At 40.4% G+C, this 25743-nt stretch overlaps 1 protein-coding gene across 1 annotated transcript in view; it reads left to right on the top strand.

Annotated features, from left to right (window-relative positions):
• The window catches only part of GAD2 (glutamate decarboxylase 2), a 38047-nt gene extending 12520 nt beyond the window's left edge, over positions 1–25527 (top strand). The window contains exons 8-16 of the mRNA XM_008492713.2: positions 9313–9392; positions 12625–12679; positions 14101–14217; positions 15311–15375; positions 19109–19187; positions 20821–20970; positions 22724–22831; positions 24543–24632; positions 25295–25527. Of these exons, the coding sequence (XP_008490935.1) occupies positions 9313–9392; positions 12625–12679; positions 14101–14217; positions 15311–15375; positions 19109–19187; positions 20821–20970; positions 22724–22831; positions 24543–24632; positions 25295–25468 (918 nt within the window). The 3' untranslated portion in view covers positions 25469–25527. The remainder of the gene's footprint in view (positions 1–9312; positions 9393–12624; positions 12680–14100; positions 14218–15310; positions 15376–19108; positions 19188–20820; positions 20971–22723; positions 22832–24542; positions 24633–25294) is intronic.
• The last annotated feature ends 216 nt before the right edge of the window (positions 25528–25743 follow it).

Below are 25743 nucleotides of genomic sequence, written 5' to 3'. Positions count from 1 at the left end.
GTGGTACAGAAAATCACTGTGAATCAAGATGTTTCTAGCTGGAACTACTCCTGCTGTTAGGGTGACAACATGCATGCAGAAAGTTGTATGGAAATGTGGTGTGTGTGCAGCAGAGCAGCTGTATGGTGGGAAACCGGGCTCTGCTGTGGGTTTCTGTCTGTGACCAGAGGCTTCAGCACCCTGGGGTTGGCCACAGACGCCAGTGGGATATGGCAGTGCAAGAGGTGAGGGAAGGTGGACACAACAAAACCAGAGTGGTCCTCAGTGGAGAAATGCAGTGTTTTGCACTTCAAGCAGCCATACAGAGGTCATGTCTGCATCTGTACTGTGGGGTTGTTCTGAGTTTATGGCCATTTAAACCTCTTTGCAGCTTAAAAGGGAGGATGCAGATGCAGAAAGAAGAGGGAAAGGAAGGGCTGTACGCAGGAGGGGCTGTGACCTCTCTTCCCCTTCCCAATTTTTTCCCAGCTTTGTGGGCTGGGCCAGAAAGGACTCTTTTGTGACTGGGGCTCAGCAAGATGCTCTTGATGTTAGGTGACAGTATCCTCCTGGCTGCCTTTTTTACTTAACAGAGACCATATTCCCATTCTGTGCAAGCATGAAGAGCAAGTTGTCCTAAAACTGATCAGATATGTCTGGGAGGAAATCCCTCCAAGGATGCCTTTAGTGGCAATAGAATGAGATCTGATACACGATTGCAGGTTCCATGTTGCAAAATAATTTTCCCCAAAGCAGTTGGAGAAAAAGATATTGTACAAATGTGTAGCAACTCTCCAAAATTGGCTGTGCAGCTAGAAATGCATTACTCATATGGAAGTTACAGACCAAATAAGTCTTGCAAATAAGGTTCAGTATGATTATTTAAAATAGCAAATCCTATTAATCATTTGAGAATTTCATTGTATTCATAGCAAAGAATTGTTAAACCATGAACTATCAATGTGCTATCATTCTCAAAATAATGAAATTATCTGTAATAATTGTCTTTTCATGCCAGGGAAGAAGCAGTTCCCTTAGCAAATTAAACATTCCTAAGTTAAATATACTAGCAAATCCATAGAACAGCATCTGAAATCCATTATATTTGAAAAACACCTTGAAGTTGCATCAACTTGAAGTTGAATCAAGTTTTTTATAATGGCACATCTTCTAGGGAAGTCAGGAAACTATGCTGCTAATCCTGAATTGCCCAAAGGCTATGGGATCAGGGTTTAACCCTCAGAATAGCAGAAGCTGTTACAGGAATTGCAGAGGCCTGGAAGTACAATCCTTTTTTAGACAGGAAATATAATGCAGAACATGAATAGACCCCAAGATACATGAACGTTGTTTGTCTCATCTATTACTTTATGCTGATCTACTTTTGGATTCCCCAGTCTGATTCTGGTTTCTTTCTGCCACAGTTGGATACTATTTTAAGACAGTGGCTATGGAACAGTCTATTTATGAGATTCTATCATTTCCCCTTACTTTGCACATGTGGCATGAAAGTAAACAAAGCTTAAAGTTATTTTACATGTTTAGAAACTTGGGAGATTTTTAAGTCAGAAGCACATTTTCCAGTATCAGCAATTGTCAAACAAGAATTTCAACATCACAGACCAGCCTCTATTTTAATCTCTACCATTCTAGAGCTTCCAATACAATAAATGTTACTCCACAGTTGCCACCAGTATTGCTGTAATCAGAATCTGGACTCAGTCTGATGCCATGATAGATTCAGCTGCCAGTGGGGAAGAAGGGAAGGAAAAAGTCATTCACAGTTCCTAAGTAATTCCCTTTCTAATTTAGGAGTGCATCATGTTCCTAAATTGGGAGCCTCTATGCATAGTCAGTGAAGAGAGACACCTCTAGAGGGAAACTCAATAGCATCCAAATTAGGAACCTAAATATTCCTTAATTTAGATGTTCTAAATCACCTTTGGGAGGGCTTCACCTACTTCTGGGCATTGACCATAAGCAGAGATCAGCCTCCCTGACATACACAACCTACATTAGGTCCCCAAAATAGGTTATGTCACCATTCCAACTCTGCATGTTCCCAGTAAGCAGATCTTCCCCAAGCTGTTCAGTAGGACTGTGACTTACATCTGTCTGTGTTTATTTCTGTTTCACCAGTGATGGTGGGTTAGAATATGACTGCTTAGATTGGTCTTTACCCTGGTATAATTTCTGAGATGTGCTTGCTCAGTACTTAACTCAGTCCATCGTATTCACCAGTGCATCATCAGTGATTCTTTCATCTGCAGTAATGCAGAAGCAGAGTGGTGTCCTTTAGGGCAGCTGTTCTGGACTGCATCTGACATAGGAGACCTTGATTCAGAGGGGTAAAAGTGATGGATGCCAGTTTGTAAAACCCGTTTTAGTCTATCATTTCAAACATAATGAAAAATTTTAAGATTGAAAGCCTCCTCCTGTGTCCCAGTGCATCAACTTTTGGCTGCTCTGAGTGTTCAGCTGAGCGCATCCCTTTTTCAGTGGAGAAAGCAGCTGAAATGGAGAAGTGCCTTCTCACAAAATTTACATTAATCCTATTGAATTTTAACCCATTCTCTGTTGCAATTTTGACGTGGCTAACTAGCACTCTCTTAGACAGCATCCAGCAGTAGCTGGGAATAGCATGAAGTAGAAATCACTGCTGGCCAGGAAAAAGGAGAAAGTGATTGGAGTCTCAGGAGGAGGAAGAGTTTAGCTGTAGAGAACTAGTTGAGTTCAGGTTACAAAACAATCCTTGACTTTTTTATTTGATAGGATAAAATATATGAGAGACTTGAAAGTTTTACATGGACTCAATGTTTACCTGGGAGCTATGTAGAATATATACGGGGAGCTATATAGAATCAGTCTGCAGTTCTGTGCATAATTGGAAAGATGAAGAGATTTCTTCATCTCTGCTCTTCTCCAGCCCAGCAAGATTGTGGCCATGTAGTACATATCAGATTTCTGATTTTCCCACCCCCTCTAGTAGCTACAGCAAAGAGGAATGACTTGTCAGGTGCTCACCAGGGAAACAGCAATACAACTCCTGCCCTGATTTTGTAAGAGAAACCACAGAATACAAACTGGTAGTTCACCCAGTTAGAGATCCAGGGGAGCCCAGAGAGGGCGCCTCTGCTTCTGGCATCTCCCCATCTGCACAGCTCTTGGAGTGAAGCAGCTTCTGCCAAAGCCAGTGCCTGTGAATGGAGGATCTGTTGGCATCTTGGGTGTAAGTTGTCAGCATTGTAGACAGACAGGCATACTCAAAGGGACCTCCTTCTCTGGAGGAACACTGGAAGTGCCTGTGAAAGGTGACTTGCCTGCAGTGCTATAGGAGCACACTCACAACCAGAGCACACACGGCATCCCTATCCATACATCCATTAGATCAGAGGAAGCAGTTTGCTTCAGCTTCTTGCCTACTGATTTCCTCATGAAAAGCCCCATTACTTGCAGGGAATACAGCAAACTACACCTGGATCTGTGGGAGAAGGGTAGATTGGGTAAAGATTTTGGCTAACAGTTTCTGAACTCTAAAATAGAGGTTCTTGGCTCTGACACAGGAGGAAATTTTAAAAGTTACTTCTGCCTCAAAGCAGACAGCTCAGCACAGCTCCATTTCACACAGCCTGTGGAAGATGTGGTTTGTTTTCTGTGCAGAGTGAAAAGCTGATCTCTAGTCCCACCATTTCAGAGCACATAGTGTTGCCATCTAGCCAGGCTGCTTTGGGGGCACTTTTCAGACAGGCACCTGGAAGAAGCAGTCCAAGGGTGACCTGTGTGGTGGGGTTCCCAGGGAAAGATTTGAGGAACCCAAACACCATGCTTTCCATTTGGTGGCATAAATTATGAATCTGTAAGTTACACTTCTAAGCATACAGATTTAAGTAGGCAGCATTTTTGTTTCCACCTAAGGAGACTAAAAATTAAACTCATGGACTCACACATTCTTTCTTTACATTACCTAATGTATAATAACCAGGAAGGTATTACTTGGTGGTATTTGAAGCCAGAGTGAAACAGTGAAAAAGGGTCTAATTTATGCAGCAACTTAATTAAAGTAACTCCATTCAAATCAAAGCAAAACCATTTTCCAGAAAAGCAATGTTCTAGGGTGGCCTGTCTCAAAGGAGGCATTAATTGTTTGAGTCTAATCCTTTATCTGGTCAATAACAGTTCTGTAAGATCCTCCTGAACTCAGTGCAACATTTCTTGTCCAATGCTGTAAAACTATCTGCACTGGAAAAAAACAAGCTGTGAGTCTGGCTGGATTAGAAAAGCAGTATGAAGTTACATAATTCAAAACCACACAAGAGGGAAATACTAGTATACCATTCAAAAACAATATATTCGTTTCTGCCCTGGTCTTAACAAATAACTTTAAAAACTGAATAGCAGTAGCTATAGGAAACAATAGCAAACATACATCATTACAGTGCGTTTAAAAATATGATGGGACACAGCATACTACTTTTGTAGGTAATTGAAGGGAAAGATACAGCTTACAATGAGACATTAAAGATAGTATTCATATCTCTTAACATTAATCACCTAAGGCATAAACATTTAATCTGAGTTGGTCTATGCACTTTTTATAGCCAATAAAAAGAGAGTGAGATCTGCAGAAGACAACTCATCCTATTCTAAAATGGATTCCAAAGCATCAGGGATGAGGTACCTTCTGGAGGTACCTTTTCCTCTGTACTGCTGACAGAACCTGGATAGCAAATCCAGACCACATACACATATTTAGATTATTAAAATTAAAAGAGAGGTGGCCCAGCCTAAACACCCGGGGATCCTACATTGTTTAAAGGCCAGGGGTGATGGAGAGGAAAGTGTGTCCAGCTGCTTTGCTGTTGTGTTGCTGACAGGGTGAGGCTGGGGGTTCAGGTCTGCATAGCACTGGGGTGCTGGCAGCCAGAGCTGCAGAACTCAGAGGAGTTTCAGCTGCTGGATGCCTCAGCTTGCTCAGCATTTGGGAACTCAGTCCTGACGAGCTCTTCCACAAAGCTTGTGCCACTCTGGATTTATGTGAACAGAGGGAAATTGCAATCTGAAAAAACAGCCATGGCCTTTGAGGCTCACTGCATTAGGATGGTTCTTTCTGACCGCTTCAGCCATGCCAGATTACGAGCAATTAATTTTGTGAGCTATAAAAATAGAAGCATCTGTAAATTGAAGCACCGTTCATTTAAGATAACAATGCCATACTTTTCAGCATCATAACATTTTAAATTATTTTAGTTCTTTCTTTTCCCAAAAGGCCAATTAATTATTGCATCTGTAGTAAATTTGAAACGTGTTTTTACTTTACTAAGCTAACTGAAGAAATTACTATAATCAGGGAAACAAGCATACTCCTAACAGCATTTGAAATTTTAGTGGAAGGGAAAATTCCCTTGGCTCAAGATCACCATTTTTTGCTCCTGATAATATGCTTTTGTCACTAATATTGATTGAAATACTCTGTGCCTTCTCCTTCACCACTGAATTTTAACCACATTTCTTTCAGAGACAACTTGAGCTTCCTCTTGTGTAGATGCATTTGTAGTCTTGCAGGCACCCTTGTGCAGTGCAGCACCACATGAAGGGAGGGAAGGGGAAAGCTGCAGTGACAGTCCACTCCCACTGATGTCTCTGGTGATAGAACTGTGGTCCTGCCAGCTTCTCCTAGCCTGGTTTTTCCTTCAGGACTGACATTGGATAGACTGCCCCATCTTCCCTTTCTGGCCCTGGTTCTCCCACCATAAGACTTCAGATATGTGTAGCTCCTGTATGGCTGTGTCATGAAAGACGGTGTTCAAGCTTATATTCTTGTGTGGCCAAACAATCTGTAGCTCCCTTATTTCCAAAAGGATCACAGTTGATGTCCTTCTCTTTTAGCTCAGTCAAATCTGTCAATACTTCTGTTTAACCAGGCTTATTTCTGTAAACCTTCCCTTCTCTTTGACCTTTACATTTTTCTATGATTATTATTATATTCCACAGGCATACAAATCTTCAGCACCATCCCAAGAATATTAAATCTCATATTCATAATCATTAGGAAAGTTTTCTTTCCTCTTAAAACTATATTTTTTTCATTTACACTTTTATCTTGGCTCTTTCAGAGTCTCTCAGGCATTTGAAGTCCTCTGATGTTACCCTGACACGAAAATATAACAGCAATGATATATCAATGAGTATATAAACAGACTGAGCAATTTCATATTCCAAGTTTTTTTTAGAAATTGTAATTGCATTTGTCCTTCTGTGCACAGACTTCTGTATTTCTTCTCAATTTGTCCCTAAGCTTGCTTTGGTTCCTGACCACTGAGTTCCCTTCAGTCTGTAAAAAGCCTTCAGGCAACTGAGCAATCAGCTCTAGATTCCTTTTTTTTTCCCCAATGCTGTTTTAGCAGTGCCATGAAACTTCTCAGTGAGGCAGCTCAGCTTGGACATTTTCCAGCGGATGCTTTTGAGCACATGGGTTTAATTTTCTTCCTCATAGTAAACCTTTCAAATCTGTATTTTCTTTTATAAGGCACTTTGAATAGTTCTGTATTCTATTAGAAAAACAAATTGTGCAATAATAAATCTACTTTAACTAGTATGGAATAAGGAGAAAAATTCATCAGTGTAATTGTCATTGATTGACCAAGTGAAATACATATCTGACTTCTCACTACTACATCCTGACTGGTATTTATATATTACACTACCTAGTATGTGCACATGAATTTATGTAATGCACAAATAAAGAACAGATCTATTTTTTAAGGTCATAAATTAATTTATAGCTTCACGTGGAATTTAAAATTAACTATGATTATGCTGGCAATATTCTAGCTCTGTTTCAATTTTTGCAAAGCTCAAAGCTATCTTCCTAAACTTTCAAAATTTTTATAAGCCTCCTGATGCTATTAGCTTCCTCATGGCCTCTCATCCTCCTTGCTTTCATGGAGTTGCTCTGCTGCACCATGGGGCTCAGGGAGACCCACAAGGCTGGAAAGAGTTCCCTATCTTCCATGTATAGAAGTTTGTTGGTTGGTCACAGTCAAAGCCTTAGTCTGCAATGAATTTGTACTTGGGAAGAGTCCACTGATTGTAGCAAAGCTGATGAAGCTTGTGGAAATGTGTTTGTTCAAACATCTCGTTTAATGAAATGAAGAAATATGTACCATGAAAAATAACAATGTGACTGAGCAGGCCTGTGATGTTCACTGTATAAATACCTCCTAACACTTTGTGACTCTAGCTAGAAACACAGCAGTGCAAATTCCCTGTCTATTCTGAACACGCTACTAGCCTGTGATTTTAATAGGCTAAGCAGTAACCGTGTAGTGAAACAAAATATCTGGCAGTTTCCAGGGCACTGGTGCCTGCAGGTGCTGTACCCTCTCCACTCTCACAGACAGGGCTTGGTGCATAGGGAATGGGTAGAAACCTCACCTGGAGTCATTCAGCATCCAGTCCTAAGCAGCAACCCTCATGCCAGATGAATCCTTCTGAATCATGCTGGAGGTGCCTGTTTGCCCCTCGGGCTGCAGAATGAGCAGGCAGTGACTTCAGCCCAATGAGGCTGCAGTGAACCCAGTCTAATCCAGCAAAACTATTAAGCACAGAGACAAATCCCATGGTGATCAGCTAAGCACGTGGGTTTGCCTTTCCTTTGATCATTGGCTTGTGCAAAAGTCAGTCTGACATGTATGTTTACATTTCAGAATGTGCTTAATTCAGGAGCTAGGATGGTTTGTTTTACCAGGGCCTTAAAAATCGATTTTAGGTCTAGACAAGATGGTTAGTGGCTGCTCAATACACATTTTTGGTATACTGCAGCCGTACTCCATGAGGGAAAGCTATACCAACCCATTGCATTAAAAAAATTAACATGGTATGAATAATAACATTCACCTGAAGAAGTATTTTCAAATTGTCATATATTGTCAGTGAATCATGGCTTAAGAACAATTGAACTTCAAAATGTCTCAACACTGAGAAGCTATAGGCATCCTGAAAACTTCAGACATTTCAGCTAAAACAGTGAGATGCAGACATTCAAAAAAAGAATTTTGATATGGAGCCTCTGATGCAACCTCTGCAACAGCATTCACAATTGTTAACTGTAATTACCCTTCTGAGTGATTTTTAAAGCAGTGGAGTTTTTAAACTTACTATATTGATGGTTCATGTTTCAATACTACTCTTCGTCCTCTGTTTCATAGAGTTTATTAATTTCTCAAAATATTCATTATGCAGGGAGCCCTTAAGTATGTGGTGAAATCCCACTGACTTCCTAGCCTTTTGGTAAAGCAGATGTGTGTACCTGTCCTCTCCATCTCTTCCCCTATATATCTTTTTACTACTGGCATTACAATTGAAGCCAAATGCTCACTTGACAAAGCAATAGTGATTATTTCTCTACTTTGGGGTTTACTTCTCTACTCCCACAGACTGTATGTCTTCCTTTATTCTTTAGTGTCTTAGACACCTAAAAAACCTTGTTGGGTTTTTATGTCCTTGATCTTTTTTATAGTGTTACATCCTGAGCTAATCATACTGTAATCATACTGCAAAGAATTTCCTTTTTTTTGAAGTTTAGTAATCTGTACTTAAAATTACTTCGGACAACATTGTTACAGCTGTGTTGGAGTTAATAAAAATCAGATTCTGGGTGGCATAATATAAAACTATTTCATTACCATAATCATTAGGATTTAAATTAGAATTATAAACCAACACTGACTCAGGAGTCAGGTTGTATGAGCTTGGGAAAATTAGGCTGCTTGCACTCCAGTATATAACTTCCACTTTTTATTCAATATGTACAGGTTTCCTAATAGTCTTACTGATAGCCCAGTTCTCATTTTAAACTGCAGTAGCTCTATCTGTCAATGGGAGTTATTACTATCTTTCACTGGCATGAGATCACAATTAAGCTTCTTGTCTTAATTTCTCTCAGTATATTATTTGACCAAAAGTTATATAGCTCTGTATGCCACGAACTAAATGAATTCTGTAAGGGATAATGTTTTTTTCAGTGAATCAAGTTCATAGCTGAATCAGTACAAGCAATAGAATCTGTATGTATGTAAGGATAGAATTTGGGTCCATCATCAGCCACAGTTGTGTATTAAATATTCTAGGAGCAAATCTAGATTCAGGTGATTTTTGTTTCTCTAATTAACTGTAGTGACCTGATATAAAGCCTCAAATGACAGTCGAAGAATAACTGCTTGTGTGGGACTACTTGCTGAAAGGCTTGCAAGAGTGTAGTGTTTTATATTAAACTGGATAAGAAGCAGTAATAAAAATAATAAATAGTAATTAATAATTAATGTATTTTTCCAGAGTCACTTTTCTGTGAAGAAAGGAGCTGCGGCCTTGGGTATTGGTACAGATAGTGTGATTCTGATTAGATGTGATGAAAGGTAAGTAAAGATGACAAATGCAGCTCTTTTTGTGGGTACCTAGAAGAAGGTCATTGAATTCTCAGCTCAGAAAGAGTATACAGGATGCAGCCAACAGTTGCTATAGTTTATTTTTATCACTGTCATCTTCAGCAACCTTACCTAGTTGAGGAACTGGCTCTATCAGTAGCTTCTTTATGAGTCAGTTTTTGGAGCCAACCAAAAAACCTCAGATTTCCCTTCCTCAAGGATTTCTGGTATTTCTTTTTCTTTCATCCTGAAGTTAACTAAAGAGCCAAACTAACAATGATCCTTCACACATTTTGCTAAGAAACAAAGAAGCTTGTTTTGGTCAAAATTGAGTATTTAGGCACATTTTGATTGTCTAAAATGAGCTATAGTGTGCCATTTAAAAGGACAAAATATTGAGACACATTTGCTAGTGCAGTTCTATTACTTCATGCTCCCACAATCTTTCTTAGCTGGACTGCATTCCAACAGTGCCCTTGATGCAGCCACCCTTGCAATAGGATGGGTAGAGGTGGTCTTGGTGTAGACCAGGGTCCCTGGAGAGGAGGACCACAGCAGTCACCTAACCTACAGGTCCATAAGCACAACAAAACCACTGGTAGATAACCCCTTGTTCTACTCATTCAACTGAAAGGCTTTGATTGTCTATGTAAACCAATTTTGAGAAAACAAAGGCATGTGAACAAAATCAACATGTTCTGATGAAGATTTTCAGTTTTAGGGGAAAAAAAACTTACTATGGGACACAAATTAATAGAATAGTCCTTACTGATTCTACTGAGAATCTTGGAAATAGAATGTGCTCTTACTAGTCCCAGAGTGTAATAAGGAATTATTTATGGCTCTGGCACAAATGGAAGGTTTTACTACTATCAGAGTACTCTGCTCCCACATTAAAAGAACAGCACCAACTAAGCAATTTACAGTGCTAATCACAGTGTCTGCATATTGACTTATGGATTTATTATCTCTTTATTAACAAAAGACTGAGCACTCCTTGAAGAGAAATTAATGACAACATTGGCACAATCAACACACATGAAAGAAACCTCCAGTTGTTTCTGTTTACTAAAGGCAGATGTGGATCAATGAAGTATCTTCCTTTTCTTCTTGTGCAAATTCAGCATGCTAATTTTCTGTGGAGACTACAATGCTTACCTTGCCAACCCTGAAGTAAACAGCAGAATTACTGCTTGTCTCACCAAATCTCAGTTTATGCCACCAGTACAAGGCAGGTTATCTGCACAGGATGTGGGCTGGTGTGGTAGAGAGGACCCTCTGTGAAGATGTGGACCTGTGAGAGGGTGAGGGAGCACCATGAATCTTTTTAATGTTTCCAACATGATGAAGCACACTTCTTGGTGGCTTCTCTCTTCCCCATCCTGACCCAGACCTGCCAAGTTTGCCTGGTTTTGCTGTGTCATAGAACTATGTACATGTGTGGTGAATTTCATGCCAGGAAAACACGTAGAAAATCTTGTTCTTGCTCATGCTGGAGTCTGGGCAACGATGCATTTCCATTTCCTCTTTTACTATCACTCAGATACATTGGTTGCAATAGTGTATTGCCTGCAGGTCTGAGGTTGTAACACTTGAGTCTGTTGTGGCAGCAGTGAAGACCATGTACAGGTGAGGGTAATAATGAGACAACTTTGACACTAACACTCATTCTATCGTAGAACCATAGAATCATTTGGGTTGGAAGGAACCTTAAAGATCATCTCATTTCAAGCCCCCTGCCCAGGGACATCTTCCACTAGACCAGGTTTCTCAAAGCCCCATCCAGCCTGGTCTTGAACACTTCCAGGGACAGTACATCAACAACTGCACAGAGGTGCAGTGTGTTCCAGTGTCTCACCATCCTCACAATAAAGAAGCTCTCCCTAATATCTAACCAAAATCTACCCTCTTGCAGCTTAAAACTGTTCCCCCTTGTCCTGTCACCACATGCCTTTGCATCCTCGGTGTCCTTTGGGTGCTGAGTCACTTTTGCCTCCCCCTGTAGCCCTCTTGCCTCTGGTGCTGCCCAGCAGTAACATCTCACACACACACTTGGGTGAGATGTGTCTAAGGGCAAGCACTGCATTTTGAGTGTTGCAGGTCAGATCATCTGAGGTGATGACATGAACATGCTGTGCATGAACCTGAAATACTTCAGGTTTGTTTCTCTCATGCAAAATCAAAACTAAAACTAATAGGGTTTTTTCTTTCCCTGAAGGTACTGTTTTGGGATTTAGTAAAGGTTGTTCTCAATAGCAAGAGGAAATCAGTGCTTAGTGAAAGGAAAAAATGTGTCCAACTGTATGGAGGACTTTAAAAGTCTTTAAAAAATAATATTAATCTAAATAGGCAATGTTAAAAGCCAGTGAAGACTTGATTCTTGTAATGTGGGGAGGTGTTATGTGTTCTGTCTTTTCTTAGATAATGTTGTTCATAGCTAAGAAAGAAAACCTTAACCTCAATATTCTGTATTGGCATTGTTCAACCTTACACCTAACTCATTTACAGGACTTTCTAAACTAGCCTCCAAACTTTATACCCCTTAGTCTGCATCTCAAGTAAATGGTTCACACTAAAGGTGTTGCAAATACAGAATATAGTCAATACAAAGGACCTAACAGTGCATTTTGGTCCAGATTTGTCCAGATTGGTTGTTTCTTTTTTCATCCTGCCTCAGGCAAATGCAAACATATAATGCACCCAACTGTGGAATAGTCACCCTGAAATGAGTTCATCTCTCAGATAGGAACGCAGACAACTGCTTACACCCAAAATGAGTTGCACTGCTCCAAGCAGTGCAGCTCAGCTGGCATTTTTGCACTCATTTTTGTGCCTGCTGAAAGGAGATCATGGAATTTTTTCACCCAGAAGCTTCACAGGACCCTGAGCTGAGCATCTCCCTGGATGCCTGGAGCACATTGCCAGGGATGAAGGACCAAATAGGACCAGGAGGCTCCATGGAGCAGCAGCATCAGTCTTTAATGAGGATGAACATGAGATAACTTCTCCCAGTTACTTTCACTGTGTTGATGCAGATTGGCTGACAAAATAATTCCGGTAAAAACTCAAACTAATGGTCACAATCTTTCTGTGCTTTTCAATGCTACATAAACTGTGGGCAAAAAAAAAGTCACTTTCTTCTTCATTTGGGTTTTCTCTTAAGAAGTAACAGTAAGAGCTAATTTCAAGATCAGGTTTCTAATATAATTCTCTGTTGCTCCAGAGGGAAAATGATTCCATCAGACCTTGAAAGAAGAATTCTTGAAGCCAAACAGAAAGTAAGTTTACTAGCTTTTCTGCTTAAGAAAAAAAGGAAGAAACCTCCAACCAAACAAGACTTAACAAAAGAAACAAACAAACCACAAGAATGGTACAGCTAGTTAAATTTTTGCTTTCCTTGGTAAAACAACATAGGCTTGCCCATTAACTTTTGATTTATTTTTCAGAAATGTAGCCTGGCAATTAGTGAAGCAAGAGTGTCTGTGAAAATAGGTTTTGAGCTGCTTTATAATCTCCATTAGCTATTTGGCTTTTTAAAAAATGGGTTCCTCTACATAACATCCTCATTTTTTCTATTATCAGTCTATGGTGCAGTTCAGCTGAATGTTGGTGAAAACAGTATTATTTGTTATATTCTAACATGTTGAAAGTATTCATCATGGTCATAAAAAATGGAAGATAAACTAAAATCCATGCATCTCTAAAAATGCCCTACTTTCATATATGTTCATTATTAGAAGCTAGAATGAAAACAACATATTAAAGTGTGCAATGAGCTTAGCCCTATGCCTTCAACATTTATGTAAATAGTGATTAGAAACAGCATTCAAAGCTCATTAATAACATAAATCTTAACAGCTTACTTTGTCTGAGAAAAACAATGTAACAGATGAAAATGAAAGGCAATGTGGCAATAGAGCACCACCCAAACATGACAATGTATTTCCCTTTTCAGAGAGAGAGTTCAGCTCTTTTTGATACCTTAAATTAAAAAAAAAACAAAAAAGTGTTCCTCCTTTACCTTTGCTGCTGTGAGTACTGCTTATGAAATCAACCGAACTACATCTGAATTTTAAATGAAACACTGGTATAAGGTATGGCACATGCTCCTCTGTGAGGCCCAGCATTTAGCAGAGGCAATCCAAGACATGGTCCTCGTCCTCCGTGGGGATTGCTGCCCCCTTGCTCTGTGTGAGGGATGGGGCTGGAGGTGAGCCCCACACCTCCCCTGGGCATTGCCCCTGGGAAACATCCCCAGACAAGATGCTTCCACTGACAGGACTGGGCCACCACATGTTCACTCACTGGGATAATAATACAGTCCAGGGGACAGTCCCCCAGAGACAGGTATTGCACTGTGGTGCCTGGGTGAGGTTTGTTGAGTTAATGTCATGAGGAGCAGAGCTTTGTGTTCCAGAGAGGTGTCACGGAACAGAATTGTTCTTCTGAGCCTTTGCCTGTCTCATGAATCCTAATAAATGGAGGATGCTGGTTTGGAATTTTGCTGCCACCTTAAGGTAGAAACTATAATATCACTAATATCTAAACGAAAAGAAAACCGGTGTAATGTAGCCGGGACCTCCTCTAGGAGACACTTGTGGGCTCTTTGTGGAAGCAGCACACAAGGCGTTGGGGCTGCTGCAGGCTGAGGGGGCTGCAGCACTCTGAGCTTGCCAAATACCTCCATCCTTTCTTGCAGGGATTTGTACCTTTCCTGGTGAGTGCCACAGCTGGGACAACAGTGTACGGGGCGTTTGATCCCCTCATAGCTATTGCAGACATCTGCAAGAAATACAAAATCTGGATGCACGTGGATGTAAGTATCATCTTAGGAGGGTGGGAGGGGTTGGATTGCAAGGTATATTAGCATTAATTTATTGATTTAGACAGTGTAATCCTGTACAAAACCTGTTGTATTTGGTTCCTGTAATTCAGTCTAACATTCAAGTACACACTTCCCATTCCTCTGAAAGGCTCAGGCCAAGGGGACATTTTAGGAGCTGTGACTGTGTGGTACTTTCAGCAGCTGAGACACTTAAGAAGACCTAGTTTGAGTACTTTTTGCCTTCAGCTTTATCTTTAAACACCATTAGCACAAGAAATACGAAAGAACTATACTGAGCACTGGCTCAGCTTCTGCAGCAGCTGCAAAATAAATACATAAGGAAAAGGCTGCATTTGTCTGGAGTAAGGTACCCCAAATGGCTGAACAGATTAATGCAAATGCTAGAGAAGTTTATCAGATTGGCTACTTAAATTTAGCTGAGCTCTAGCCAATAAATATTTCTTAAGGATCATCTTTGAATGGCTTTGTGTCATTTTTGCAAATCCTTTCTGTCTTGGTAGTTGAATTTCCATAAGGATGAGTATCTTGCTTTTGGATTATTTTGCCAGCCAAAATCTCTCCAAATCAAAGAAAGAAAACAGATTTACTTTAAACTACTTCTCAGTCATATGAAATTCCTGCCTGTCGCAGATCTCTGTGTGGGAAATCAGTAGTGAACTGAAATGTGATGAAAACTCACCAGAGCAGCTGAGATCCAGTCTGGTCTGTTATCATCACCTGGGCACTAAAAGAGAAACTGCAGCTTACCGAGGAGCAGCTCTGCAAGTCATTCATTACAGCATGGGGCAGCCCAATGTGTCAGTGTCAGAGGGGGTGGTGAGGGAGGGGTGAGCAGATGATAAGGGCTGATACTCAGATTGTGAGCTATAAACTGCTGCTTCCAAGCTACTGGAAGAAAGCTGTTAGAATAGCTACTGCCTTTGACCTCATCTGGCTGCTCATTTTGAAACGTGCCACATCAGCAAGAGAGAAGAAAGGCCCCAAACTGATGTGAACACACAAATGTCATCACAGAGAAATGCAGAGTTCTCTTCTCATTAAGATAATGTGTCTTCCCTTTTAGGGAGCATGGGGTGGAGGGCTCCTGATGTCAAGAAAACACAAGTGGAAGTTAAATGGCGTTGAAAGGTATGATTTATTGATGTTAATTAAACACATTTACTAAATGCATTTTAACACATTTTTTATTACTGTAGCCATGTCCATGAATAGGAATATAAATCAATGTTATCCCCAAGATACAATATGGACAAATTATGCAAAGTGTCCTTCCAGGTGAAATAGCATTGCTAGGTGCCTTTGTTCACTGCTACAGCAGTGTTGCACTTAATTTTTGTAGTACAAACACCAGACACTTCTAGTCTGCATTTTCATTCCTTTCAGTGTGCATTCACAGCTCCAGAATGGTTTCTGCAGCATCCTTTGCCATAGAGTCAAACATGAATTAGCAATTGCATTTCACTGAAATTAATCCTGGAGATCTTGCATACTGAAGTCTTAAGTCTAAAATGTGGATGTACTTGGAGTTTGGACAGGTCTCTTGGCAGTCACTGACCACTTGTAAGAAAATATCCATCTCCAAGCTGCATCAATGACTTCTCAGTGAATCTGTTCGGATCCAATTAAGAGTCTGGAAAGAGTGAACTTAAACTTACAAGCAGATGCTTACTTAGAAACCTTTAGTTAAGCTGTGGAACTCCTAACTAAGTCTTAATCTTGCCATGGGATGTTAAGATTTACCCAAGTACCAGGGAGAGGAAAAAAAAAACTAAACCATTTGCAACTTCTGTGAACCACAAATGATGGGGGGCTCAGAATATTTGGAGTAAGGTCTTACATGCTTGGCCATGTTTTGGATTCTTACCAGGCACTTATTTAGGTCATTGGCTACAAACAGTGTGCTGGGATAGATGGAGTCACTCGGATTTGTGAATTCTCTGAAGCTTATGCTGTTAGAGAGTAAATTATTGCTCCCTTCCGCCTTTTTTATCTCTAAATTGAATTGCTGTTCCTTGCCAATTAAAATGCCAAACAACTTCCTCATCCTGTTCCTGGAGATTAGGAGGATACCTTTCTCATACGTCTCATATGCAAAATTTGGAAAGCAGCCAACAACTATGAATTCAATTGCCTCTAGCACTCCAAACTTACACATTGTGCATTAAAAGGACATGCTTCCAGATATCCAGCAAGTTAGAAAAATCTACCCAGTTGCCTGGGAGGACAGGGTATGAAAAAAAGTTTGCCTCCCAAATTATTGCCCCAGTTCTGCTGGAATGAGAAGTTCAGCTTGAATCTGTATTGGAAATGTTTCAAAATAATGTGACCCAGAACTCCACTGGATTTTATATAGTACTTTGGTAAGCACCATCTCTGTATGTTTGACAGGGAATTAATGAAATCTGTCCTCTCTAGTGTTTCTGTTCTGCTGCTTTGATGGACACGGCAGCTCATTACAGTTTGTTCAGATGTCAAATGTGTGTACCTTTAGAGTAGAGTTAGAAGACCAAACCTATATGGACATTCCTATTTTAGATAGATATTTAAGCACAACCCAGTCATTACAGGTCTGGATAGAAGAGAACTGGAGCTGAAACTCAGGTTTAATAGGGGAGAAAGTTACAGGGTAGGATCAGTCAGTGGAATGAGTACTTTGTGCTCTGAGTACTCCCATCCCTCTGGTAAGAGGCAATCCAGAAAAAATAGTCCTGTCAAGGGCAGGAGTCACAGGACCATCCTTACTGTGCCCTCCAGTCCCCACATGGCAGATTTCAAGGTTCTGCAAGGCACCCTGATGGATGCCTGTCCTCTGGTGTCTGGAGCTGATGGGTCTGGCCATCATCAGGAGTTTCAGTCTGGTGTCCCTCTCCCAGAGGCCTGAGCATTACATGAAGGCTATGTGAGAAAAGCACATTTGTGCAGCTGAATATGTGCTCCCATACAGAGTCTGGCCACTCTTCTTGGAGCTGCTGCTGGTCAGTGAAGACACCTCAGTGTTTTAAATGATGGCTAAGAACCAAATTCTGCCACTCTTGAATATCTCCTGTCATCCATTTGACATCTCCAAAACAAAACTTTCCTTCCTTTTTTTGTTTTTTTCCTGCCTGTGACTCACAGGCAAAAAAACCACATAAGGGCTTGGTGCTTAGTTATTTGGGCAAATGTGAGATGCTTTAAAAAAAACATCTGTGGGTCCACGTAGCTTTCCCCTTCATTGTTTGTCTCAGTCAGCAATTTCTTCAAGCACATACTGATGACCGAAGCCCAGAATAACAGATAAGAAAAGAAAAATGGTGTGTTTTTATTCTACATAGCTGGTTTTTTTTCTCTGTGCAGCTGGGATGTAACTGGGGAAATAAATGACCTTAGGTTAAATTAAATGTTTTAGGCAGATAGTTAACATCTGGCTGTTGTCAGGAAATAATCCTTTTACTTAAGAAAACCCATTCTGGTATTATTACCTAGAAATCTCTTAGAGAATTTTTGCCTGAATCTGCATAAGCACAGATAAAAATTTAAAAGTGTCATATCAAAGGAAACTCATAGACCTGAATGCATGTTCAGAGTCATTAGCTTTGGTGTTGTAATCAGATGACTGACTCTGAGCTGATTAAAAGCTGCCAAATACTCAAAAAGCCAAGCCAAGTGGCCAGATGTTGCCTGATCTGTTCTCTACAGATTTTGCATCAGGCACTTGCACAGTCCAATTTAAATAGTGAAGAAGAAAGCACAGGAGTGCTGCGTGGTGTCCATGTGAATTTTGGAGTTGCTTACTTTGAAGGAGTGGAAGCAATTGGGCAGGGAATGATAAGGACATGCATAGACCTTTAGTGCTGTCTCCAAATCCTACAAAGGAAAATCCCAACATGCTCATCTCTGTTCATGTAAATGTTACCTGCAAGTGTGGCCTTTAAGTTTTTACATGCCCCAGTTGACTGATCTACACCAGTTTATACCATCAAAACTCAAATCACTGCACTACATGAAATCCTGTGCACTATGCATCCTTGACAGCATTCCAGATAGGATGCAGATAGGATCATCTAATCATCATATCTTGTAATATTAACAAATAGCCAGTCAAGCATAACATGAAATTAAAATAATAAACAACTGGACAATCTTCCATTCAGTCCTTGACCCAGTCCCAAACGTCTCATCTTTAATCTGTGTTGTAACAGAGACCTGCCCAGGCTGACAGGTATTACAACAGTGATTGTGTCCTGGATGGAGGTAGGATGAAGCTCTTTAGTGGAAGGATGGATCATTTCTATGTTTATTACTGTGGTAATTTTGGACCCAGTTCTCCAGCTGGGTGACTTGTCATAGCCAAGCTAAAATTAAGGAGCTAAGAAAATTACCACTGGCAGAGCGATGAGAAAAATCACCTTGGATCAGATTTTCGAAGTTACTTAGAGACTTTGAGCTGCTTAGCTAAAATCTTACTGAAACTGGGATCAATGTGAGCGAGTATGCTGGTCTGTCAGCTTCCTAGCTGCAACTTTATTCAGCCGTGTGCCTTTAGAAAGTTCATCAGTAAGGTGGATGCTTTTACAAAGTTTGCCTTGTACTTATGAAGTATAGATAACTCCCCAGAAAGTTCAATATTGATTAATTTTAGTGGATAGAGCAGTTATTCTGTGGTAAGTTGCCCAAGTTGTCATCCAAAAACCAACTAGAGTGGATTAGGTCCCTTATAAAGGCATTACTTTCCTAACATCAGGCATAATAATTTTCATCTTTGCTTGCTCAGTAAAAGGTGTGCATTGCTATGACTTCATTATTACTCTTATTCCCAAATGTCTCCATGCTTTCAACACCACAGTACAATGTCTAACTTCCATGTGGTTTGCTGTCCCAGGGCCAATTCAGTGACCTGGAACCCTCACAAGATGATGGGTGTCCCTCTGCAGTGTTCAGCCCTGCTAGTGAGAGAAGAGGTATGTTTCAGTACATTTGGCTCTCTGATCCTTTCTGACATTTTGCTTATGCAAATCCTAGATGCTTTCTTCATAACTGTGTCATAGTTAATATTTGCTAATGTGATGGAGACTAGAAAATATGCAGAGAAATAGATATCTAGCCAAATGCTCAGGCTGTGTCTGCAAAAGGAATCAGAGTAGGTCTCTAGCAGAAATGATGGATCCAATTAATGGCAGTATCTTTACAAAATTTTGTATCCGTAGTTAAATTGTGGGTGCATCACTGTATAACTCCATTACTTTCTGAGTAGCATAGAATGTAACTATAGGCAAACTGCAGTACCTCTAGGATGAATAGTATGGTGTATATGCAGCATTGCACCTGGGCCAGAATCTAGGCATAATCACTCTTTCTAGATATCTATGATATTTCTGCCCAGCTCTGATCCACCTTCTAAATAAAGAGGGAAGACTAAGTTGACAAGGAATAAATAGTAGACATTTTTTTTAGTACTAGAATTTGATTTACCCTTCAATCCTGTAGTTTTCTGTGACCATTAGTTACCGGGACAGCTAAATACAACCACCACTTACTAGGCCAGCTATCAAAAAGCTGGTTGCTGTTTTGCTAACAGCTGTACAACAGATTGTATACAAAGTGATTGTACTTAGGAAGAGAGAATCTGGCTTTTATTTGCCCTCTGGGTCAGTTCCCTGATACAAATCCTGCCTGGTTAAAGTCAGTACCTTCCTTGACCTCTAGTGAGAACAGATGGCTCAGATTAGGAGAAAGCCAGTTTTTTCACCTCTCATTTTGGTATCTCAATTTTGAGTTACACATGAAGATTAGACTTGATGACAAACAGCCAAATTTTGATTCTTCTTGGACTGGAAATCAGAGTTTTAGGCAACAGCCCATAGGTATACCTTAAACTGGGTTGAGAACTTAACTAGAGCCAGAACATGACTCTTGGCATTTCACTCAAGATAAAAAGGAAATCTAATGCCTTCATGAGCCAGGTTTCTTCACCTTGTTCTTTTCTGGCCCTCCCACAAAGCTGCCTCTCAAACCAGTATTTTGCAACCCAGAAATAGCTCTAGCTGGCTGTTTAAAGGCCATGTGCTCTTCTGTCTGTTCAGAGCTTTCCATACCACTTAAGCATCTAATCTGCAGCTGAGGGATTTGCAGAGGAGAACTGTGCCTGCAAAGAAAGAAAATAATGAAAATCAGAATTTTTAAGACCAGAGTAATCAGAAAAGTGGTGTGATACCACTTAGATTAACACATTGTCAAAGTCTGACTCAACCAGAAGAAAAGGAAAAGGAACCAGAATAAGAAATAAAAAATGAGATTAAAAAAATCAGTGTGTGCATAATGATCCTAGGAAGCAAAATACCCAGTTTCTTTTTTTAAAAATACCTTGGCTCTGGAAGTGGATTACATGTTGCCCAGTCAGGTACCAAGATGTCCTGGGCACTGAATGGGATATGAAAACCTCAGTCCACTCGGCAACTAAATCTGGTTTTGTCCCAATTTTTTTTTTGATTATTGCACTTGGACAGTTAACGTGGATCTTCGTAATTTCTCTCCCAAAGCAAAGCTCAAATCAGTAGTCACTGTGCTAATCTCACTTTTTTCTGTTTCTATAAGGGATTGATGCAGAGTTGCAATCAAATGCATGCTTCCTACCTCTTCCAACAAGACAAGCACTATGACCTGTCTTATGACACAGGAGACAAGGCTTTGCAGTGTGGAAGGCATGTTGATGTCTTCAAGCTATGGCTGATGTGGAGGGCAAAGGTAGGACTGCCTGCAATATGTTTGTTTCCATTAAAATAATGCATACCAGATACAGTGGGGTTTTTTTCTGTAATCATCATTTTAGACCTGAATTTCCCATATACAACATGAAAGAAAGAACATTATTTTCTGGTTTTTTATACTTCTAACAATTTGGCTTCAAAGCAGCACACATGATTTTGAAACTTAAACTCCATGTCTTTGCATAACATTTGCTTTGTGTTACTATAGGAGCCTAACAGCGTAAATCATGTACCTAGGAATGTTGTTAGTGAGATTTCTGGAAATAATATTCTAATGACATTCAGAAACTAAACATGGCAGGTCAAGAATGCAATACCTTGTTTCTACCTTGCATGCAGTAGATAAGAGGCAATTGTTTGAGGTAGAGGAAAACTCAGAAAAATCTGTTCTCTGGGAAATCTGAAAGGACCGGCTGTAATTATTCATTTATCTGTATTTGTAAGATGCTGCTAAATAACTTCTTCCAGATACTTATCCAATCTAGTATGTCAAGTTGCCTCAGGTTTGTTCAGAGGAGATCACTGTTTTAAATTTCCAGAAAGCCTTAAAAATCCTCATGTGCTTCATTAAAAGTCTGAAAACAATTCTGAGACAAACAAGAGATGAGGTGTGGGAGTCTGTAAAGGAGGATGTAAGTTTCCGAGGTCACAATAGCTGTTGGGCTGGCTGGGGTCTCCAGAGTGGCAGGCAATTTTAGCCACATGTCTGTCTTCAGCTCCAAGCCTTTCCTCCCAGGGCTGTGCTACCTCTACCTAGTTCTGAAATTGCTATACACAGAAGGATAATGACATGGGCTTTTAAGTCAGTTCTGCACTGCCAGAAAAGATTTTGCAGGGATGTGTGTCCATTACTCAAAGACAATTTTTCTTCTAAACCCCATTTTTTCAATATGCCTTATACTGCCTTTTCTAACACCCTACTCATAATATTAACATTGCAAAATAGGATGTGTGTTTCTTAAACAGTTTATCTACTCCAGCTGTTTATTCCCCTTCTTCCCTTATAAAGCTGCATCCTTTGTCTGTGGCATCACAGCTGGTGATTGCAGGAACAAGTATGATGTCACAGAGAGAGGATTATGACTTTTGCTAGACAAGAAAAAGCAGCATTTGCTGCAGCTCTTAAAACACAGCTTCTGAATTTATATGGTGTCAATTAGAAAAGAGGAGAGAAAAAAAAAAACAGCAGCAGAGCGGTATCTAGGCAAAATATGCATTTTCACACGCATCAGTATGGCTAAAAAAGTGTTTCTGCCTGTTCTGTGTTTAGCTACAACAGAAAAATTATTCTTGGAAAAGCCCCCAGTACCTGAAAAATTAAAATCCTTTATTTTAAAAATATCAGGAGACTTCACATGTCTGGAACTCCACACCTTCTAATGACCACCAGTCTCTGTGCCAGTCCAGGCTGTGAAACTGTGCTCAGCCTCTCTGCAAAGTCTACCAATGAGGACACCCTTCATCAGAGGTGTTAGTAATATTTTGCTGAGAACTGAGCCTAGAATTTGTGCTTATTTTGCAGAGGTGGCTACAGGGGAGTCAGTGGCAAGTGCTAGAGACAGATGAGCTCTGCTAAGCAAAGTGTCCTTCATCTCACAGAATAAGATCCTTAATTTGTCCCACAAAGGCTGGGTGCTGGGTGTTCTGGCAAGTGCTGCATTGTCCTTTCACTGGTTTGGTTCACAGAACAGAGAGTCATGTAACTGTTTTTTCTCCCTTGGTCTCTAAAGGGAACCACAGGATTTGAAGCACAAATTGATAAATGCTTGGAACTTGCAGAGTACCTGTACAACAAAATAAAGAACAGAGAAGGGTATGAAATGGTGTTTGATGGAAAGGTATGTCCTGCAGCTTCTTTTTCCCAGTTGGTTAAAAGCGCTTTTCTCAGTCACCTGTTGGAGTGCTATGAACAGGTAAAGCCAAACAGCACGGGACAGAAAGCAGTGTCCCTTTAAACAAAATCTGTTTTGCCAATATCTCTTCCCCATGGGATCCAGGGACTAGGGAGATGAGGCAGCTGTGCACAAGTTACCAGTTTGCACATTTTCACCTCACTGAAACTGAACACTGGCATCTCAGGCTAGCACAACACAAACACACTGAGAACCAGCTTTTAAATAGTAAAAACAAGTGGTAGTTTCCTAATAGCAGGGTCTGGTATAGAGGGTGGGTGGCTACAGTGCCCCATGCAACTTTGAAAGGATGGTTGTGCAAAGCACTTACCAGGTGGTCAGTCACAGGGGACTTGGGGTGGCATGGGGAAGATACCCACACTGTAGTCCCTGCTGCTCAGGAGCCCAGCTGGCTCATGTGGCAGGGGTGAAACAACCATGTGGGGTTCAGATATCTATGGGCATGTTGTTTCTGTTGTGGGAGTCCAGTTGAGATGGCATCCCTGAGTGCCAAGTGCTCAGCTGGAGCACAGTGCCCAGGTCAAGGGAGTGCAGCTTGGGTTGTGTGGCTGTACCTCTGAACTGCACCAGACTGTCCTGTGTTCTGCCATCATTTTGAGGGCAACCCTCTCCAGTTGTGATAGCCAGGGTCAGGTCTGCTAGAGATGTCTTATAATATTAACTGCTGTTATTCTTGTAAAAGAGTGGGGAAAAAAAGTCCCAATCTAGCTTTTTTCCTCTTACTTGTGATATTTTTTTATTTCTGTACTTGCCTTGGAAGGTTTATCAGAATGTTGCGCCCTGGGAGTGACCACTTAGTGTGTGCCTAAATGCTCTGCAGCACAAGGATAAATATTACTGTGTTTCTTCAAACAGTGATCACAGGCTCCTACCCATGTGGCACTGTGTGATTTATTTCCTGCACCTCACACATCATCACTGAATTTGGGCCACTGGGTCTGATAATGAATAAAGGAACTGGCAGCAGGAGGAGGAGTTGCTGTAACCCACACATTTAGCATCCAGCAAAGAGGAACGTAGCAAGGCAGGCAACTGCTGGGAGACTGCAAAAATACACAAAATGTCACCTGATTTTTACTTAATGTCTTTCTGTTTGGTGCTTGCATATAAGTTAAACTAGCTCAGATGCTGTGGTGCATGCATATTAATGTGGCAGCTAGCTGAATCAAACTGACAATTAATAAATTTCATTAAAACGAGAAAATCTTAAACTAATGAACCACCTGTGACTCCTATTTACAGAACCTGATTTTATATTATTTTGTCATGTAATAGCAGTAAATGACATCATCCTCATCTCTAAATTACCTGTAGTAGACTCTTGTCTTAGCCACACAATCCCTACAGCCTCTGGAGGGGACAGCACCTACAAAATCTAGATGCCTCTCAATAGGGGATAAATGAATTTGCACAGCTGGATGATGTGTTTCTACATCTGACACCCTGGGAATAAATTGCCTAAAATTATCTTTTCTGCATTCATAATTATGAGGACTCTCAGTGGACCACAGTAATGAAAACCATCAACTGCTGTCACAGTATGATGTATGGAAGGGGGGGAAAGGCATGATATTAAGTGCAGCTGAGATATTATGAGCATCTCTAACAGTGCAAACCATTATTATTCTGTCTTTAGCCACAGCACACAAATGTCTGCTTCTGGTACATCCCTCCCAGCTTGCGTGGGATGGAAGACAATGAAGAACGAACGAGCCGCCTCATGAAGGTGAGGAGCATCCTCCAGGACTTCGTGTAGTGAACAGTGAAGTCTTGGCAATTCTTTAAATGGTCTCCAGGGCACTGGACAAGGTCACTTCATGATACTTGGGCAAATTACACCTCTGTGGTCATATTACCTCAGGTTAAGCTGCACCACCTTCCTCTGGTCTCCAAGTTTGGTATTCCCTGGGTTTGCCTGGTTTCTGAAGTACTTACTTGAACTCTGTGTACTTTTACTGGTTACTGTAGCCTGCATTTGCTAGACCCAGCAAATGCAACAGCAGCTTGATAATACCATGGCATTCTGGTATACAAAAAGAAGATGGAGCACTACAAAAAATAACTACTGTGGCTGTCAGCAATATTGAGAAAGTAAGGGGGGAAAAATTCCTCAGTGATTTTAAGAGTTGGACAAAGAAACAGGGTAAACCCAGTATCTTTTCAGTGAGCCATTTAGTCCTTAATGGAGGTTAACATTTTTATCAACACCAGGTATAATTTCATTTTAACTGTTTCTTGTAGCTCTTCATGGTTTTGATTTTTTTTTTTAAATGAAAACGTACTTTGTGTTTCATTATTACAATAATAAGGCTGGTGGGACTGATGAAAATAATTATAATAATAATTTAAAAACATTATCATTATCCCCTGCTTCTTTTTACACTGCAGGTGGCACCAGTCATAAAAGCCAGGATGATGGAATATGGAACAACCATGGTGAGCTACCAACCCCTGGGAGACAAAGTGAACTTCTTCAGGATGGTCATCTCAAACCCTGCAGCAACTCACCAAGACATTGATTTCCTGATTGATGAAATAGAACGCCTGGGACAAGATTTATAATGAACGGGTGTGCAAGTCTGCTCCTGGACCTCTAAGTAGACAATTAAGTTGTCACAAACTGTGCGAATGTATTTGTAGTTTGTTCCAAAGTAAATATATTTCTATATTGTGGCATTGGAGTAGAGTAACGTTTAAAATCAAGAAACATGGCTCCTTCAAAGTCCTTTCCTGAATTCTAGAATAGATCCTTAATAATTAACTGCATAAAAAGCTGCATTGAAAAAAATAAGGAACAACAGAAGGCACTTAAAATTTTATCCCCAATTTTAACACAG

This window comes from Calypte anna, chromosome 2 (genome assembly GCF_003957555.1).
Source record: "Calypte anna isolate BGI_N300 chromosome 2, bCalAnn1_v1.p, whole genome shotgun sequence".
Taxonomy (NCBI): domain Eukaryota; kingdom Metazoa; phylum Chordata; class Aves; order Apodiformes; family Trochilidae; genus Calypte; species Calypte anna.
The sequence above is the reverse complement of the archived record's forward strand: the minus strand, read 5'-3'. Positions and strand labels throughout refer to the sequence as shown.